The sequence below is a fragment of the Cyprinodon tularosa genome, unplaced genomic scaffold (assembly GCF_016077235.1).
Source record: "Cyprinodon tularosa strain WSP-4 unplaced genomic scaffold, ASM1607723v1 ctg314, whole genome shotgun sequence".
NCBI classification, from domain to species: domain Eukaryota; kingdom Metazoa; phylum Chordata; class Actinopteri; order Cyprinodontiformes; family Cyprinodontidae; genus Cyprinodon; species Cyprinodon tularosa.
Window position 1 is genome coordinate 1134503 of NW_024039024.1, and position 18003 is coordinate 1152505.

General features: G+C 38.2%; 1 protein-coding gene across 3 annotated transcripts; it reads right to left on the reverse strand.

Moving 5' to 3' along the window:
• Nucleotides 1-2315: 2315 nt before the first annotated feature.
• ssrp1a (structure specific recognition protein 1a) lies at nt 2316-16940 on the reverse strand. 3 transcript variants are annotated; one of them, XM_038292579.1, is made up of 19 exons: nt 16875-16940; nt 16211-16284; nt 15052-15237; nt 12637-12742; nt 11315-11508; nt 11109-11209; nt 9611-9740; nt 9415-9518; nt 8793-8921; nt 8486-8707; nt 7621-7693; nt 7486-7491; nt 5070-5205; nt 4948-4993; nt 4722-4854; nt 4464-4631; nt 4257-4351; nt 3986-4166; nt 2316-2773 (listed from the first exon to the last, which is right to left on the reverse strand). In XM_038292579.1, the coding sequence occupies exons 2-19, from the start codon at nt 16262-16264 to the stop codon at nt 2708-2710; spliced, it is 2130 nt and encodes a 709-aa protein (XP_038148507.1). In that variant the 5' UTR covers nt 16265-16284; nt 16875-16940; the 3' UTR covers nt 2316-2707. The 3 variants fall into 3 exon arrangements, with proteins under 3 accessions (XP_038148507.1, XP_038148508.1, XP_038148509.1); XM_038292580.1 differs by lacking the exon at nt 16875-16940 and adding an exon at nt 16389-16407; XM_038292581.1 differs by lacking the exon at nt 7486-7491.
• Nucleotides 16941-18003: the final 1063 nt, after the last annotated feature.

Consider the following 18003-nt stretch of genomic DNA (forward strand, 5'->3'; position numbering starts at 1 on the left):
AATTGGCTAAGCCCATATGCATCCAGTTCATTAGAATGTTTAATGCTATAAATGATTTTGGCTACTTCATAGTGTAGTATTGCATAGTGCTGAAAAGGGACTGGTCCAGATCAATGATATTTTCAATACAGACAGATCGCGTGAAGCACTGTTTAATCTCCTGCACAGAATTTCTGAAGAAATTGTTCAGATATATGTGGAAAGGGGCCCTCTGACGATAAAGTTCTTTATTTTAAGCTCCATATCCTTGTAATTTTTTTACTTGTTGTCAATCAGCTTATTGGGGCTTAAAATTTCCCCTTGCCTTCTTGATGACCTTCATGAAGAAGTTTGTAGGATGGAACTATTGAAATCTCGTAGGACTCTAAAAATAAATATTCGGGATGCAGCTAATTTCATCAGGGGATGTAGTATTTAGAGTTAAGCTTACAGTTTGTAATAGTTTCAAAAACCACTTCTCCCCAATTATTTGCTATTGTTTTGGTCCATCATATAAATATATGAACATGAATTTCTTTCTCTGTGCAAAACGACAAGTCCTCTGACCTCTAATGTCTGACTGGAATCCCTCAACTCATTAACCCCCATTATGTTAGAGGATATAAAACAAGCTATTAAAGCTTTATTACTTAAGGTATTCCTCCAGGATTCACAAACCTGAAGCACATTAGGAAATTTAACCAGGCAGGATGGTTTGGGCGTGATGGTGAAGGTTGTAGAGACAGTGGCTTCAGACAAAAGCCCAACGCCTGAGTGGAAGGTGGTTTGGAGTGTGGTTTTTAAGAGCCAGACATCAGTGGATGTGATGTTAAGTGCTGGTTTCATTGACAAGGCACCTCCAGGAGGAACCCAGCACAGGAGTCCACTGTTTTTCATCACCAGATACAATATTTCAGTCATTTTCCCTCATAATTCTGATGACTTTTTGCCAGCTGATTTGTTTACCTTTATTTCTCAAGAAAGTTAAACGTATTAAAATGCTGAACGTGGTTATATTGATCACATTGAAACTTTAAACAGGACACTATCCGATCAGAATAAACTGAATTTGAGGTATTGGTGTATGGTTTGTCCGGTTCAGTGGGGAGCAATGTTTTCCAGTCAGAAGGTTGTGGGTTTGATTCCAGCTCTGTCACCCTGGGCAAGGCACTTAACCCCAATCTACCAATATGTTTAATGGTTTGTAAATGTAGCTGTAGTGTAATGGGCTGGAGGTGGTCAGCATGACTAAAAAAAGTGCTTTAAAATATTCAGACCATTTCAGCTGCTCTATTTTTTCTCCCGAGTTGATTTTTTAAAAAACAGTAATGAACTTCAATCATGTTTTCATGCATTTGCTAAAACGGAAACGTCTAATGATCAATGCTGCATTTTTGCTAAAAGTGTGTACAATTTGTTTTGATAGAAAGGAATGCAAAATAATAGACAATGATAACATACTAGTTATAAAAACAAAGCAAGTCAAATAAATGCATCAAATAAAAACCTATCGGAGCAGCAAAGGGAGAGTGGGACCATGTCTCAGAGCAACAACCTGTACATGATCTCTAAGGGTTAGTACCACCTCTGTAATTTGGCTCTAGGATACCAGATTCCAAGAAAGATGGTCTAAAAGCTTCATAATGTATTGAGGAGCCTGAAAATGGACTGTCCTAAAGGCTGAAACCACAATTCTTAAAATAAACCACAAGTGCACAGGAAGTAGGTGCAGGGAGGCCAGAATTGGAGTTAAGTGTGCTCTACTGGTTAGTTTTTGTCAATAGCTTCACTGCAGCATTCTGAAGGCGAGCCTATGAGGTTTCAGTCAAACGAGCAAAGATATATATAATGGCTGAAATGAAAGGAAATAAAAAGCATTTCAAGTTTAGTTTGATGTAAAAGATTTCTTCGCTCAGATATCTTTTTTTTTTCCATCCATGTTTCAGTATAAAAATCCCCAAAATGTTTTGGAAATATAAATTCCCTTGGATCAAATCCAATTATCCAATTTCATTATTAAGCACTTGAAAAAACCCCTACAGCTGACCAAAGTGCTCCTCCAATACCATTCTGTATAAATTGGGCCACAAGTTAACTGCATCTCTAGTAATTCTGGGGGAATTTTTGAAACTTGTTTAGGGGTAGACCCCAGGATCAGAAATGTATCCACCATTCCTGCAATCGACCAGCTAACAACTATAAAATAACCGATAGTAAGCTTGTCCCTAATTGGTTTAAGGTACATAAGTCATTTCAATTAGGGCACAATGGATAAAAAAACCAAAAACAATAAAAGGTCGTGGAAGAGCATTATTAAAACATGACAAAACAAATACTTTTTTTTCTAAAAATCTGTATTTATTTTGGCCTGAAAACATGACATAGGAAAACAAAAAAACAAACAAAAAAAACTGCAAAGAGCACTAAACCAGAGGAAAGAATCGATCCTCTTTAGCATTGAGCAGCTAATATCTCCTACGATCCCCAGTGCTACGTAAAAACAGCCATTCTCATGGGATGGATGGGAAACCCTCCAAGTATCCCATCATTTCATTGAGCCATCGGGACACTTGCCCAAATATCACCTTGGATGAGTTTCCACACGTCGTCACGAGAGACGCCATTGTTTAAATGCGGTGAAGGAAAAAAAAAAAAAAGTTTGTCGATTGGTCTGAAATCAACAGAGTGAAAACAGTTGGTCCTTGGTTTGTTTCTGATCCGTGTCTCTTCAGTCAGACTCCTCGTCTGAGCTGGCAGGAGTGGAAGCAGCTTCCTCCTCCTCTTCCTCTGATTCCTGTGTAAATTAAAGACAAACAAGAACCAGGATTTTTTTATTTATTGGTGCAAACTTTGCAGAACAGGATCCCCTTACAAATCAATTGGTAGCCTAATTTTGTTCCTTTATGCAGTTCAACTGGTGTAGCACTAATAAATGATCTGTTATGATTCTCTAGTTCAGTTTCATTAGTAGTCGAAGATCTGTTCTGTTCTTGGTGATTGCTTAAAGAGATATTCGTAAAGCGCGCTGTAATAAAAGGTGATGTTTAGATCCACACTGGAGAATCTTGTCACTTATAGAAATTAAATAAACAGCCAATTAAAACAGCTGTTATGTAATGCACTGATAGATGATGCCCCCTGCGTGCCTTTACTTAATCCCAAGCATGAAAGCATGGGAGATTGCAAGGCTTTGATGATCGATTTTAAAGTTTTCAACTGAATTCCTGACGCTTTGTCCTTTAAAGATTATCTTTCACAGCCACTGAGTTGCACAGATGCACTTTGAAAATTCACTGCATGTGACCAGTTATTAAAAACTCAAGGTTTTCCCTAAAAACTTATTGGTTTTTAGTCTCTACATCAAGAGGAAAGAGACTGACTGGGTTAAAAAGCTTCAACAATTTATAAAAATCAGACATGTTGTGAAGAAGTGGCTGTTCTGGAATATAAAAAGACAGGTGTCTCCGCATCTAACACAAAAAGAATGAAAAATAAATCCTTCATAAAGCCCTTATTGTTTGATAAAATGAGAACCAAAGGCAAAATGAAAAACATTAGCTCTGCCGGACTAATAGCTGTGAAAAAGACCTCAGGGATGAAGTCAGAAAGTAGCAGGTTTCTAAAAAGCTGAAGTCCAGGGTCGAACATTCTAGCAAAACTAATGAGATAATGCTGGATAGTATCTAAATGCCCCTGAAAGCTAATGGAGCTCAAAGCACACGCAAACAACAGGGATTTTGTAACATCCAGTAGGACTTTAACTTAGTATCAGTAAAGCTCAGTTTAGCACGACTCAGAGAGGTATTACAGCAATAAAAATCAATCAAGATGTTTTGATATAAAGAAAAGCTGACAGTAAACCTGGAACACATAAAAAAGGAAATCAATAATTAACTGATTTATTGGAATCAGTTTTCTGTGACCAGAGTGCTGGTTGAATATTCAGGTGTTTTGTGTTTTTTCCCATTACTGCGTCCTCCTGCAGCTGGTCTGATAATAATCATACCTTCTTCTTCTTCTTCTTGGACTTGCTCTTGTGGTCGGAGTCTGAGGAGCTATCCTCGCTGGTTTCGATGAACTCTCGGCTCTTGAAGCTTTCGTTGCCCCCCCGTTCCTTCTCCTTGTCGCCACCACTGGACTTTCTCTTCTTGTCTTCGTCCTTTTTTCCACCCGATTTTCTCTTCTCTCTAAAGGGTGAAGGAGTAGCGGGACAATCAAGGATGTAATACATACTTCTTTTTTTTTTAAAGGAGTAGCTTCAGTAAAATAAGCCTTACTTCCTGGGACTAGAGACAGCTCCTCCACTTTCTTTGTACTCCTTCTTCAGTTTGTCATATTGCCTCTTTGCCTCCCCTGCCTTTGTTTCCCATTCCTGAAAAAAAAAAAAAATGTCAGAAGGAGATTTAATGTTATTTACTGAAGTGTTGCTAATATCAATCAGAAATCCAAATTATGATGTTCTCTTCCGACAGTCCAGCTCTCACCTCCTTCTCATCTTTGCCAAGCTGTCTCCACATCTCTCCGGCCTTCTTAGATATCTCTGTGATGGAGATGCCAGGGTTCTCTGCTTTGATGCGTTCCCGGCTGGAGTTCAGCCAAAGCATGTAGGCGCTCATCGGCCTTTTGGGACCTCCTGTGTCCTTCTGCTTCTTCTGCTCAGACACAAAAAATAAAACAAAGGAAAAATGTTGCCTTTATTCTGAAATGCATCTGATGTTTTTATTCCCCTGCTGCTCTCTCACCTCTTTGCGTGGTTTCCTTTCTTTTTTCTCTTTCACGACTTTAGGTTTCTTGGCTTTTTTCTTCTTTGCGCTTTCGTCTTCGCTATCTTCGCCTTCTTCACTGCTGTCACTTGCTGAAGCATTGCTGTCATACCTGATTGAATGTAAAAAAAAAAAAAAATGGAAGAAGTCCTGAAAATGCAAGAAATGGGTATGACGGTTTGAAACACTGAAGAAAATCACTTACTCTTCTGCAATTTCTTCATCTTCCTCCCCAGGGTTGAAAGACTCGTCTAAAGAGAAACGATCAGAGGCTTAACATATTTCCACACCAACTCCAGATGTTCAGCTGCTTAAACGGCATCTTACCACTTCCACTTCCATCTGAATCATCGCTGTCGTTGCCTTCCTCCCTGATCTTTCCCTCAGCCTTCATTCTCTCCAGGTAGGCGTCATGCTGGTCTTCATCGGAGTCACTGTACTCGTCTATCTTGCCCTTCATGCCCTGAAATCACAAATCATAGTCAGGAAAAGGCCGCAATGGACCAATAGAAGTCGACCACCATCATTAGGAATCAGTTAGAGAAAATACCCCAAAGCGACAGTCTGAGAACCAGTTAAGAAAGGAAGGAAGAATTTCTTTCTGAATGTTAATCACAGGAAAAATATCTACTCCCAATAAAATTCAGTCAAAAAGAAAGGTCTGATCTAACAGTGGAAAATGTCAATAAAATATGTGTTAAAATAATGACGCACTGATATTGTAGCTTAATTTAACATAATTTTTCAGAGCATGAAAAATACAAATTAAGATTTAGCAAAGAGATAAATGACAAAAAAAATCCTATTGTTCTTACGAAGCTAGATCTCAGAGTTTCTTTAATTTCATTAGCAGAGATACACCAACCAAACAGCCAGAGATCAGATGATCATTTTTCTCCTGATATGTTAAGAGACGTTTAAATAGAGATTTTTAAAAAATGCTTTCCCAAATCATTACATGCATTACAGCTCCCGCCACAGTTGGTTAATTTGTACATTGGTTAGCAGCGGGTGCTTCACTGCATTTTTTATTTTGTATAATAAACATTTCAGATGCACCGATCTGGGTTCAGCTGGCCAATCAGTCTGTTCTCTGTGATCTGGTCTGCAATCAGGAAGAGCTGAACCGCTTAAGATTCACAATCTATCTGTCCAAAGGTCTGCAGCATGCAGCTCTTTGGAGCTTCCAATCGTGTTTTTAGTACACCGAGATGAAAATATAAATTTTTTAAAACATAGATGCAGGTTTTTAATCTATTTTAATTGAACTTGTTACTCAAGTTCCACCAAAGCATGACGAGAAGCACCATTAATCATTTCTTAGAGCTTTCCGTCTCCTCATTAGTTTGGAAGCTTGGAGCTAATCTATTTCCATTATTTTCCAGAAATAGAACATCCCAGGGTTTTAACATAAAGGATTTCTTAAAATAGAGAAATTCACCTTTATTAGGTTTTATTGGGAAAACTTAAAAAAAGACCATGGGCTAAATTATGTTGACAGACAAGCTGTTTGGGAATCCTTCCAAAACTGAAAACTTCACCTCTTTCTGCTGAGGAAGCGCATGTGTTGAACTGACTGCATCACACAAGACCTATCTCATGTCTGTCTGTGCAAATATGGACAAAAATCTGTTCACAAACAATGTTTTACTCATTAATATTCAGTGTATTGTCCATATTTATGTGATTTTAAAGTCCAACAATGCACTAAAGACAGAGCGCAGATATCGGTCAAAGCTGATAAAACTGAGCATATCGATCTTATATCTTTTTTTCCTAAATATTAGCTTTTATTAATTTGAAAACCTTAAAATAACAAGTGTGCTACTGTAGAAATAAAAAAAAAATGTATACTCGATATTTATTTATTAAAAATTAAAAGTTGCATAATGCTACATTAAGATTGGGGGCTCTATATAACGTAATTAGTTGGACTGGGGACCAGCATGGCTCTTTAGGTTGCAAATGTTGCAGACCGCTGTCCTACAGGCTGTTTGGGTTTTTTATTGTCTAAATTTTCTTTAACTTTCCTCATTTGTTAAAATTTAACCCTGACCCTTTTTCTTTCTGGGGAAATCCGGGAAATCCTAGTTGAGTCGATTTTAACCACGGTTAGACGCAGAATGACAACTAAATCAAATGAACTTTTACAGGCCACTAAAAGGCTTGGTGCCTGAAGCTGACATTTAAAACATTATGGAGTCTCAGTCTGGCTGTTTTCCTGGCCCACATGGTTATTCCCATCTCCATGCATCTTTATCCATGTCCTGATGGCTGACAGAAACACCCAGTCAGAAAGGCTCCCATTAAAAGAACAGGAAATGGAGAGGAGCTCCATTTGTTCTCGTTGCCCTCCTCTGCTGACTCCATCACCATGGCAACAGATGATTAGAATGTAGGAGAAACTGTTTTGGTAAATCTGTGAGCCAGCGGGATATTGTCCGTGTCAGCAGAACATTAAAGACGGAGCAATCAACATGTTAAACACCAAAAAGCCCCTCAGGCAGCACATTAGTCAGAACAATGCAAACACACACAGTTATCCGAGTGATCAGCCTCTCACACACAGAAACTCCTGATCCGCGTCTCCCATGATCAGCGGCCAATAGAGACCACTTAAAATCAACCAAGTAAATTGGACAAAAATGATCCCGCGGAATCCTGCAGCACTCCATGCAATCAGAAATCACTCCACACAAAATCAACTCCAGCATCCACACGAGGCGCCCATAACCATACCCACCTTCTTCTACAGGAGGTACAGACAGACACAAAGGAGAAGGGCGACATGAATGAATATCTGCATCGCAAATCTGACAAGGCTGGTTGGATATTTTGGATACAGAAAACAGGATGAGTTGACTTGCTCATAAATTACCTCTTTGAACCCTCTGTTCTTGATGTTGAGCTTCTTGGCGTTAACAAAGTCAAACAGTTTGCCATACTCCTCCCTGCAAGAAAAAAAATACTCTATGATTAATATAAACACACAACGCAGTTAAAGAGAAGTAAAAAAAAAAAGAAAGCTTAGAAACTAATGAGATGATGATTGTACACTCAGTATTTTTGCATTGCTTGGAATCAACAAACAAAACACAAGTTTGCAGAATAAAAAGAAACATCAAACAAAAACGGTTCTAACAATGGTTGATGTGGATCTCATTTACTTACATTTTTAGCTCATTAAAATAAAATGATACCATCTGTAAACTTAATTATAAAGACATCTTTTTTCATAGTTACAAAAATAAATAAATGAATTGATCTTTATTGATCTCACATTTGAGAAATTAACTCTCTGCATTTAACCCATCTCCTTTGGGCTGCCACTGTGCAGCACCCAGGGTCGTGCAAAGACACCCAGAGTGGCAGTCTGTGTGAGTGGGTTTTGAATTCACAACCTCAGGATTACAAGCCCTATGCCCTAACCACCGATGTTTGATCAGTAATGAGCCTGGTGGACTTCTTAACACTAGTATCTTTTAGAGCAGGGGTGCTCAAGTCCAGTCCTCAAGAGCTACCATCCTGCAACTTTTTGATGCACCCCATTTTTAACACACCTCAATCAAATGAGTGGCTCATTACCACACCTCTGCTGGGCTAAGTGAGGGGATTGAGCCTTTTGATTCAGGTGTGTTAAAGAAATGCATCTAAAAGTTACAGGATGGTAGCTTTTGAGGACTCGACTTTAGACCTTCTCTGTTTTAGAGTAACTGCTCTAAGTCCCAGTGAGGCGGCCTCACCTCTCAATGCTGCTGAAGGTGTACTGGTTTCCTTGCTTCGTCTCAATCTCAAAGTCAAAGGACCTGGTTGTAGTGGTTCCTCTGGCGAAGTTGACGCAGGAGATTTCCTCAAAGCGCAGGTGAACTGGGGGCTTGTGGACGTAGATGAAGCCCCTCTCCAGAGGATAAAGGAGGCCTGATGATGCCTTGTAGGAGCAGGTGATGCACTGAGCACCAGAGTGGCTGCAGAGGAGGTCAGACATAGAAAGTGAACCAGTTTTTATTAAGATCTCTTCATTGTAAGATACAATCTTTCATAGATGCTTACCCTTGGAAGTTTCCGGGTACAGTGATTTTGCGGTTGACCAGGGCCTTCATCACCCTGCTGACCATCTCGTAGAGAGAGCCCGACATGTTTTTACTGAGTTTGCCTTCAAAACGCTTTTCCACATCCTCCCTGTTGTGAGAACAGAACACACACTGGAAGTTTTATGGGATTTCTTAGGAGAAACTGGTAATAATTTAGAGAAGGCATGAAACTGCTCCTTTAGGACTCTGGTGCCCCCTGGTGGAAAACAGTCAAAGATAAGAACCCAAACTTTTTTTTCCTCCATATTTTGTTAAGTTACCAATCATGCTTATATTCAGCAAGGACAGGCAAGTCTGAGCGCCTTAGCTCAACACAAACTATAAACATTAAGACAATGCTGCAATGATATCTTCTGGATCAATGTAAAGAACGGCCTAGTCAAAGTCCAAGCCCACATCCAGCAGCAGAGGAGTTAAATCAAATCACAGGAAGGCCCAAAGTCTTTAAGATGGACACATGGACAAACATTTTTTCATTTGCACATAAAGGCTCTAAAGTCAGTGGGAAATTTCAGGTGTGAAAGTGCAAAAACCCAATGAAAGAATAAATCGTATTGGTTGGAGGCCCCTAGGATACTCACTCGCTCATGTTGAGGGTGAGGCTAATATCCTCTTCCTTTGAAAAAAGCAGGATGAGGAAATGATATCGAGTCTGCCCTTGCTTGATGGGAGGATCCAGACTGATCTAGAAGGAGGGAAGGTGAGAAAAGTCAGAGAAGCTCTATGTCAGGAAAGCTAGGAGCCTAAAGAGGAGACAAGATGCAGAGGTTTACTCACCACGAAGAACATCTGCCTCTGGTCCTTGTGTGGCAGCAGGAAGAGACGGAGAACGGTGGTGTATGGAATCTTGTAGTCAAAAGTCTTACCGTGCAAGTGGAGGAAAGTGGGATAGATCCGAATGTCGTATCTGTAAGAAAAAGACCCAAGAGACATTAAAGGAAGGCAGAGCTTCACAATCAATGAATAAATCCAATTTTATATCCCACTTTTTTATCTATCAATATGTTTTCTTTGTTTGCTTAATGTCTACTATATATTTTATCCTAACAAGCCTAGATAATTATATATCTTCACTTCTGGGGGTTTGTAACCTTTACTACATAAAAAAGGGATAGAAGGAAAACACCCATTAATAGTTTCCTCTGTATTAATCTTTTGGCAAACACGTGGAAAAACTAGGATAAACATTTTAAACTGAATTATTTTCTGAGCTTGAGAGCACATATTTGAAAATCTAATCCAATCAATTTTTATTCATGAATGAACAAAACAAAATGATTTAATTTTCATTTTGATTAAATCAATCCTGCTGTTCTATTAGGTCAGAGTGTTTTTCTTTGTCATCCTGATGAGGTTGATCATGTGCACATGGTGTTTTGGATTGTCCAGAACTTAAAAATGGGAAGTTGAAGTGACATAATCTCAGAGGTTATTGTGTTCCAGTTTACCTCTGGTGGACTGGCATTCACTAACGTTTGTAGATGGTCACTATACCTACTGCTAGACCCATAAAAATGACAGAAAACTGTTCTTAGCATATGAAAAGCACTGACAATGTTCATTAGCTGTATGTCAACAACTGACTTAATGCAACATTCATAATAAGGAACTGATACAATGGTGTTGTGAGGACTTTCTGACTGAAATTCCACCTCTAGAGGCCTTCAAGTTGAATTTTCCTACACAAAGCAAGGGAATCCAGACTTCCTAGGACGAACAGAACGCACTGATAAAATACTCTTTAAATAAAATCTTTGTTTAATAAGTTGCAAAGATTCTTTTTTCGGACTGATTGGAAAAAGATTGACTTTTAGCTTCGGTCTTCAAATTTCTCTATTTTATATCTGGATGTGTTATTTACAGAAGGTTTTGTGTAAAAAGTAATAACCATAAACTGTCTAATAGCAATGGAGATTTCTGAAGGTTCCAAGAATCATGAGAGCTGGAAACAAAGATCAATCAACTCTATGTTAAGCTACTGGACGTTTAATGACTTAATATATTACTTAATATAATAGTAATAACAACCAGTATCCTTCATTCCATGCAGTCTCTGAAACAGTATTCTCACCCAGTCTTAATAGTACATGTTCATTTCAAATTAAGTTAAAGTTATCAAAGATGAGACTAAATATCAGTTCTTGTCATTTTAAGTACTTTTCTCTTTAAACCTTTATCCTTTAGAGAATAAAATGAGGAAGACAGTCCACATTTATCCATCCAGAAATGATAAAAACAAAGTGAGGATCAGATAAACACTTTGTTGATCTCCTACCTTCCCCTGGGCGTGAGACACTGAAGCTCCTTAAAGATACAAACTGCGTCTCCTGTGGCCTGAATCACATCAGCCTTAGACAGAACATTCTGGGCAAACGCCTGATGGACAGAAAAAACGTGTTTAACGTCAGCATCAATAAAACAAAACTAATCCACAGAAACTGTTCTGAATAAACATGATCAATGATCCGCCTTCGCCTTCACCTCCACAGGGTCTTGTCGTTCATCGGTCTGGCTGGGCGGGACGTAGAATCGGACCTCCATGAGAGAGACCTCCGTGTCGTCGTTCTGGTGAAACTCCAGCGTTACTTCGTTCTTCCCTGTGGCGCATTGGGAGACGTTGGACAGGGGGATCTCAAAGGCTGTGTTGTCATTGACGTCAAACGACAGCAGGGGTCCTAGAAGAGAAGAGAAAACAGTCAAGTGAACCTCTGCTGGGCAGCCAGAGGTCCAACAACATCCAGAACATGGGACATATGGGGCAGCTGAATATTTCACATTTGAAATTTCTTTCCAAACCCAAATTTCTATAATTTTTTGGCCATTTAATAAACAAAACCTCTAATTGGTTTATTACATCCAACAATCATGAAAAAGCTAAATGGTTTCATACCAACATTATGATACAGCTCTGGGGCAATTTCTTTTTATGCATCAAACTTCTTTAAAAGTCTAGATTAGGGCTGTAATAATTAATCTGATTAATAGGGATTACTCGATTGTTGAAATAATTGTCAACTAATTTAGTAATCGATTAATCGTTAACTGGAGTATAGTCTAAAATGTACCTTTAGCTGACAGAGGGACCCAACTCTAGCAGCAATTACATGAATAGAAAAGAAAATCCCTTTATTGTCCCACAACGGGGAAATTGTGGTGTTACAGGAGCAAAGGATTATAGTTTAAATGTAAAAGAAAAAGTGCTAACATTATGCATTTAAGATAAAAATCTTTTGCATCTGTCAATATGCTCTGTTCAGAACTCCTCAAGTGGTAAAATTTATTTTCACTTGGTTGTATTTAGCAAATAGTCTTCTTTAAGGAACCTTTTGCTGTCCGATTATCAATCGATGCATCGAAAAAATAATAGAGATTAATCGATTTGCAAAATAATCGTTAGTTACAGCCTTAGTCTAGATTAGACTTTTCTACAAGAAACTAAATCACAGTTTAGGATGCGCAGTTTCTTTTGTCCCTCTAAATTTACAGATAAATGTTTAGAACCGTGATCTGAAAGTAAGTAAAGACAAAAACAGCAGTGAGATAAATATGTTTTTTGTTTTTTTGTTTTTTATGAGTCTGCATTTAGCTGTAGACGTGGTCAAAACCAGAAGCAATCAGTGAATTAGAAATAAAATAAAGGAGAGCAAAGATTATATAAATAGAAATAAAAAGGCTTTTGTTTTCGTAGAATTAATATTATTATCTAAATCTAACATTTCTTCCTACTCAGGTGCCCATACTTTTAAATGCTTCATAGAAAGCATGTGTGCTCAACTTCAGAGACTCCATGCTGACTTGTTTACCTGAGAACTTGGCTGTCCCCCAGTTCCAGCCCTTCACAGACAGGTCTTTCTCTGACAGCTCCACCTTGTAGTTTACCTTAAAAAACTCTGATATCTTCTCAAAATCCTGCAGAATAATAAAATAAAAAAAAGATGGGAGGCATTAAGAGTAGAGAGGAGATGAAAACAAGAAGGGGACGCACTGACAGACTTCAGGGCAGTAAAAGCAGCAGCTGTTCATGGGTCACAGCCTATGAAAACAGCACCTAAAGGGAAGCAGAGATGGTGGATAATAAATCACAATGTGATTGTAACTACGCCGCAAGGGAACACAGGAGGTGGATGTAATCCATCCGCCTCGTCTGTCCTCCGACAATCAGTCCGTTTATTTATCCTGCAGGCTGGCTTACAACTGGAGAAGACTCACACACACAGCAACAAATACACGTACACACAATCCCAGCAGTACAAACACATGTGGAAGTAATTGTGACAAGCAAGTGTGTGAAGGGAGGAATCAGCTAATTTACGCACCTGGATATCTGCCTGTCCATACAGTTATTAGAGCCAATTAGAGGCCGGGAAGTGTGTGTGGGTGAGAAGGCTAAAGATCATCAGGATGTTTGTCAACCTGGATTAAAGAACTGTTTGGGCCATGTGTAAATAAGTGAGTAAATAAGTTAAATCAGGACCTGTTTGTTTTGGCGAAGCCCGTCTCCCTCGATCAAACACGCACATCTAAGTTTCAACACCCATATAAGCAAACATTTCATCATCATCATTTCTTTCCCTTAGGTTTCAAACAGCCAGATTAACTTAGATTCTTTTAAAGTGAACCCCATCAACAAATGTCCAAATATACGTCCAAGTTTTGGGGCTTTTAAGTTTTTTCCTTCTTTCAGGTCCACTCTTTGTACCCTTACAATAAGACCAGTATGACAAAAACATTTTATTAACATTTGATGAAACTATTTCTGTCAACTGACTCTCACCATTTGATACCTTAAAAAAAAACCAGCAATATAACAGTCAAAATAAACAAAGAAAATATCTTTTAACCCATAATATGTCCTCTGGACAATCTGAAGGACTTTTACTACCACTGATTTAGGTGTTCAGAAGCTAAAGTGTAGATAAAAGAGGATGCGACACAATGATGAACAAGGATAGAGGAGAAATGGCCCTGCTACTATATCGTAACATCAGACAGCTCTGTGGTAAAATAACCTATGAAAGCATAGTAACTATTATGGTGTAAAGAAACAATGGTTTTAATTCTGTGACGCAGTGATGTAGTATCTGCCATTAGGACGGTGGAGGAAGACTGTACCTCTGAACCCAACAGGAATCTACCAGGTTTTAAAGTTACAGTCTGGGCCGTCAACACCCTCCACACAATTAGATTTAGACAGATTTATTTGTCATTTTGTTTACACAAGTGTGAAATAAAAAGAAATTTCATTTAGAACAGCTCTCTAGGCAATTTCATTTTTTTTTTAAGTGCAGCCTTGAAAAATAGTAAAAAATATATAAAAACAGTAATTAGAGCTCAGCTATTCAACAGACTCTCTGGCAGAGATTCCCCATCTTCCTCATAGGGACGGATAAATCAGACTGTCAGCTCTGCACGCCACGAACTGAATCTCTCACCAATTCTGGAGGGCCGACACTAACTGTGTGATAATAAACAATGACATCATGGCGTGTCCTGCAGAACCAGAGGATCAATCTTCCCCACAAAAAAATATGCTGATTAACCCCAAGAGACATGTTGTACCAACATCCTCATCCCTGTTTAAGGGTTACGCGCCGCTGCTCCTCATACTTAGGGAAAAGATGTAGGGAAAAAAATGTATATAGAAATAATAATGAAAAAAAAAATGTCATGTCTATTTTCTGAGCTGAAGTGCTTCAGTAAACATAAACACCGATCAAGCAGTCAATGATTGCATAGTTTATAAAACATACATAATGCACTGATTTCCCTCATTAATCCAGTTAAGAGTTTGAAGGAGAAGATTGGACTGATTTTGAAACCTGACAGAAAGCCACAAGTGCTCATCTAAAGTTAAAATGGCAGAAAACACGTCAATGTTTTTTCTTCACCTATAACAGCAAATGAAGGGAGCTGTTTATCAGCAGACACTAGGCTTGTTTACGTGAACTTGAGTGCTCAGAGTAAAGGGCCAAAATAAAAAAAAGCAGTCACATAAACCCGCCTCATGATCAGATTTATTATCCCTTCATTAAATATTTTTTTTAAATAGAAATCGCTGCTTAACTCTTATATTAAAGGGATCCTTGACAAAAACAACTTTATCAAGCAGAAATGTTAAGCTTTTCAAGGGGAAAATTCTTATGTGCAGGAAATCTTTATAGCTTTATCAGACTGGGACTCTTTGAGACTGAATAGGTAAATACAAACACAGGACTTACCGTGTCCCTGAAACCGTCATATTTGTAAATGTGGCCCGTGCTGGTGCCAAGTTTGATGCCATGGCCCAAGCACACTCGCCTCCACTGAGCGAGGTTGAGCTCTCCTGCTGGGATGCTGTCAACCTTCCCAGTCTTGTTGCTCTTATACACTACATTCTGTTTGCTGAAGCGCAGGCGTCCATCATTCTAAGGGAAAAAAAAAAAACAAGAAAAAAACAAGACGTGTATTGAAATGCAGAGTACAATAACTACAAATTACTCCATCTGTAGTACATGGAGAGAGAGCAATCAAAATTCATATTTTTTGTAAATCCTTTTAAAATACAAATTCAGCTCTCTTGAAGAAAAGAAATAGCCTATATAGCCCAAAATTGGGTAGGAATGTGTCCTAAAATGTGAAAAAAGTACTTAATGCAACAGAAAAAGAAAAAAGGCCGGAAATTAAACCAAAGTGGTGTAATGATAATCCTTTTTTTTTGTGTACATATATACAGTATATAAAACCTCTTTTACTCTGATGCCCTTAAATGATTCTTGTACAACAGATCAAGGCAACAGGTCAGATATGAAGTCTCAAATTATTTAGTTACAGAATAATTATCAAAATATATTAAATAGTGTGTGTGTATATATATATATATATATATATATATATATATATATATATATACACACACATATACACTATATAGGTGCATGATGCAGATAAGGTGGTGCACAGAATCTGTAAACAACAAAACAAGTTGCTTAACAAATCTGTCCTTGAAAAGGGCAATGTTTTGTATAGAAAACAAACAGAGTGACATCACTTTGGTAGTGGTCAAAACGTTGTGTGAGGATTTATTTTTCCCTACAAGAGGGACAGAGATGATTAGGAAGAAGGTTGGAGCTAAATATTGTCACAGGACTAAACTGCATGAGTCCAGACCTAAATCCAACAGAATCTGAGACAAGGCTTTAAAATTGATCTTCACACGAATCAAAACAATATGTCCTTTTCAATTATTTATTAATCTGTGTTGGAGTGTCATATAAAAGAAGGATGATATACAATAAGGTAGGTGGCTGTAGTGTAATAAATGTTGAAAGGTCAAAGCTTATAAACACCAATAATCCCACTACCAGTGGAAATAAGTTCAAATGTAGTGTAGCTTCATACCCAAGAGCCTTTGACCTCCTGGTAGATGTCGTTAAACTCCAGCATGTCCCCCATGTTGGCTGATAACTGATGCTCTAGAGACAGATAATCAGATGTACACATGCGCAGCGATTAGGGAAAGCACATTCGACATAGGCACACACATTATCTGCTTTTCCTCATTATGAAATGTACCAACCAAATCATAGTTCTGAGAGTTCAGTGATGTAAATTTAAAAAGACGACAGTATGGCTTTGTTTCTAAACTACTTTAGATAGCAGTAGTTTGCCCTCTGTAGTTAGTCTAACCGGACTAAATTAGAGCTGTAATGTCGGTCAGTCTCTTCCAGGAGTAACATAGCCGCTAAGCTAACAGAAAGGATACAAGGTTCGCTTCTTTCGTGTTACAATGTCTGACTGCGTCCTGGGGGTTCACATATACATGCGACATGAAACGGCACGCGCAACATCACCGCCCAGCAGCGGCGAACTGTTCGGTTAAACGAGCGCACAAACAAGGCAACGCAAACGTGAGGAAAACAAATCACGAATTAAAGGTTTAAATAGCACACTAACCACTCTAACTGAAGCATATATTCACTTTGCACCCTTCGCTAGCTGTAACGAACAGTTAGAAAAATTTCTCTCAAGAAGGAAAACACCTTAATAAAACTAAAAACCTTACAATCACTTAGACGAGCTTCTGTTTCCCGCGTGTAGCATCAGGAGCTAGCGCTACGTCACAGGAAGCAGCAAGGGGAGTTCTTCTTCTTCTTCTTCTTCTCTTCTATTATGGCGGATCACAAGCAACTTTAAGGTGCATACCGCCACCTACTGTACATGAGTGTGTAGCAGCGTTACTTCACATCTATTAGATTCTATTTTTTAATTTTGTATTCTTGAGATACATAAACAATGCTTTCCTTAGTTTATGAATATCTGTTATGTTTCCTTCATTTCCTAATATTCCTTTAAGATTCCATTCATGCCCTATACTTCTAACTATTCTCTTTAATTTTTCCCTTTCGTGTTCATATAACTTACAGTTCATCAGTATGTGTTCTACATTTTCTTTTTCACCACATTTCTCACATTTCTCACTATTTTTCCTCCCTATTAAGTAAAGCATGTCATTTAAGTAGGTATGACCTATTCTTAATCTACTAACTATTATTTCTTCTCTTCTGTTTCTTTCATTAATGTTTCGAATTCGAACTGACTTTTGCACTTCATATAATCTTCTTCCTTTCCTATCTTCGTTCCATATTTTTTTGCCATTCCTCCATTTCTTTACTTTTAATAAGTGATTTCCCTTCCCCTTTTCCAAAAGGAATTGAAATCGTTATTTCCCCCTCTAAAGCCCTTTTAGCTAATTTATCTGCCTTTTCATTGCCTTTTACTCCTTCATGAGCAAGGGGAGTTTGTATTAACGTCCGGTTTAGTAAAAAAAAAAAAAGTTATTTCATTATAAACGTATAGTTACATATATATGTGTAAGGTAACTATATCAAAGAAGTAAATTATAGAGCAATTTAAATTTAAAAAACATACGCTGACTGTGTAGACCAGAGCAAATTGCAGTAACAATCACTGCCACACGAGGGCGCCCAATGACTCAGATAAGAAATCATCTATTCCTACATCCAAACTCCTAATCCTCATAAAAGCTTTAAAAATAGTACGAAACAAGAGCAAATGTTATCAATTATGTGTTTATTGTTCCGAGTCAGCAGTATTACGCTGTAACTCACTGTGTTAAGAAATATGTGATTTTTATTTTCATAAGTATGAGAACACAGCAAGTGAATTAGTTG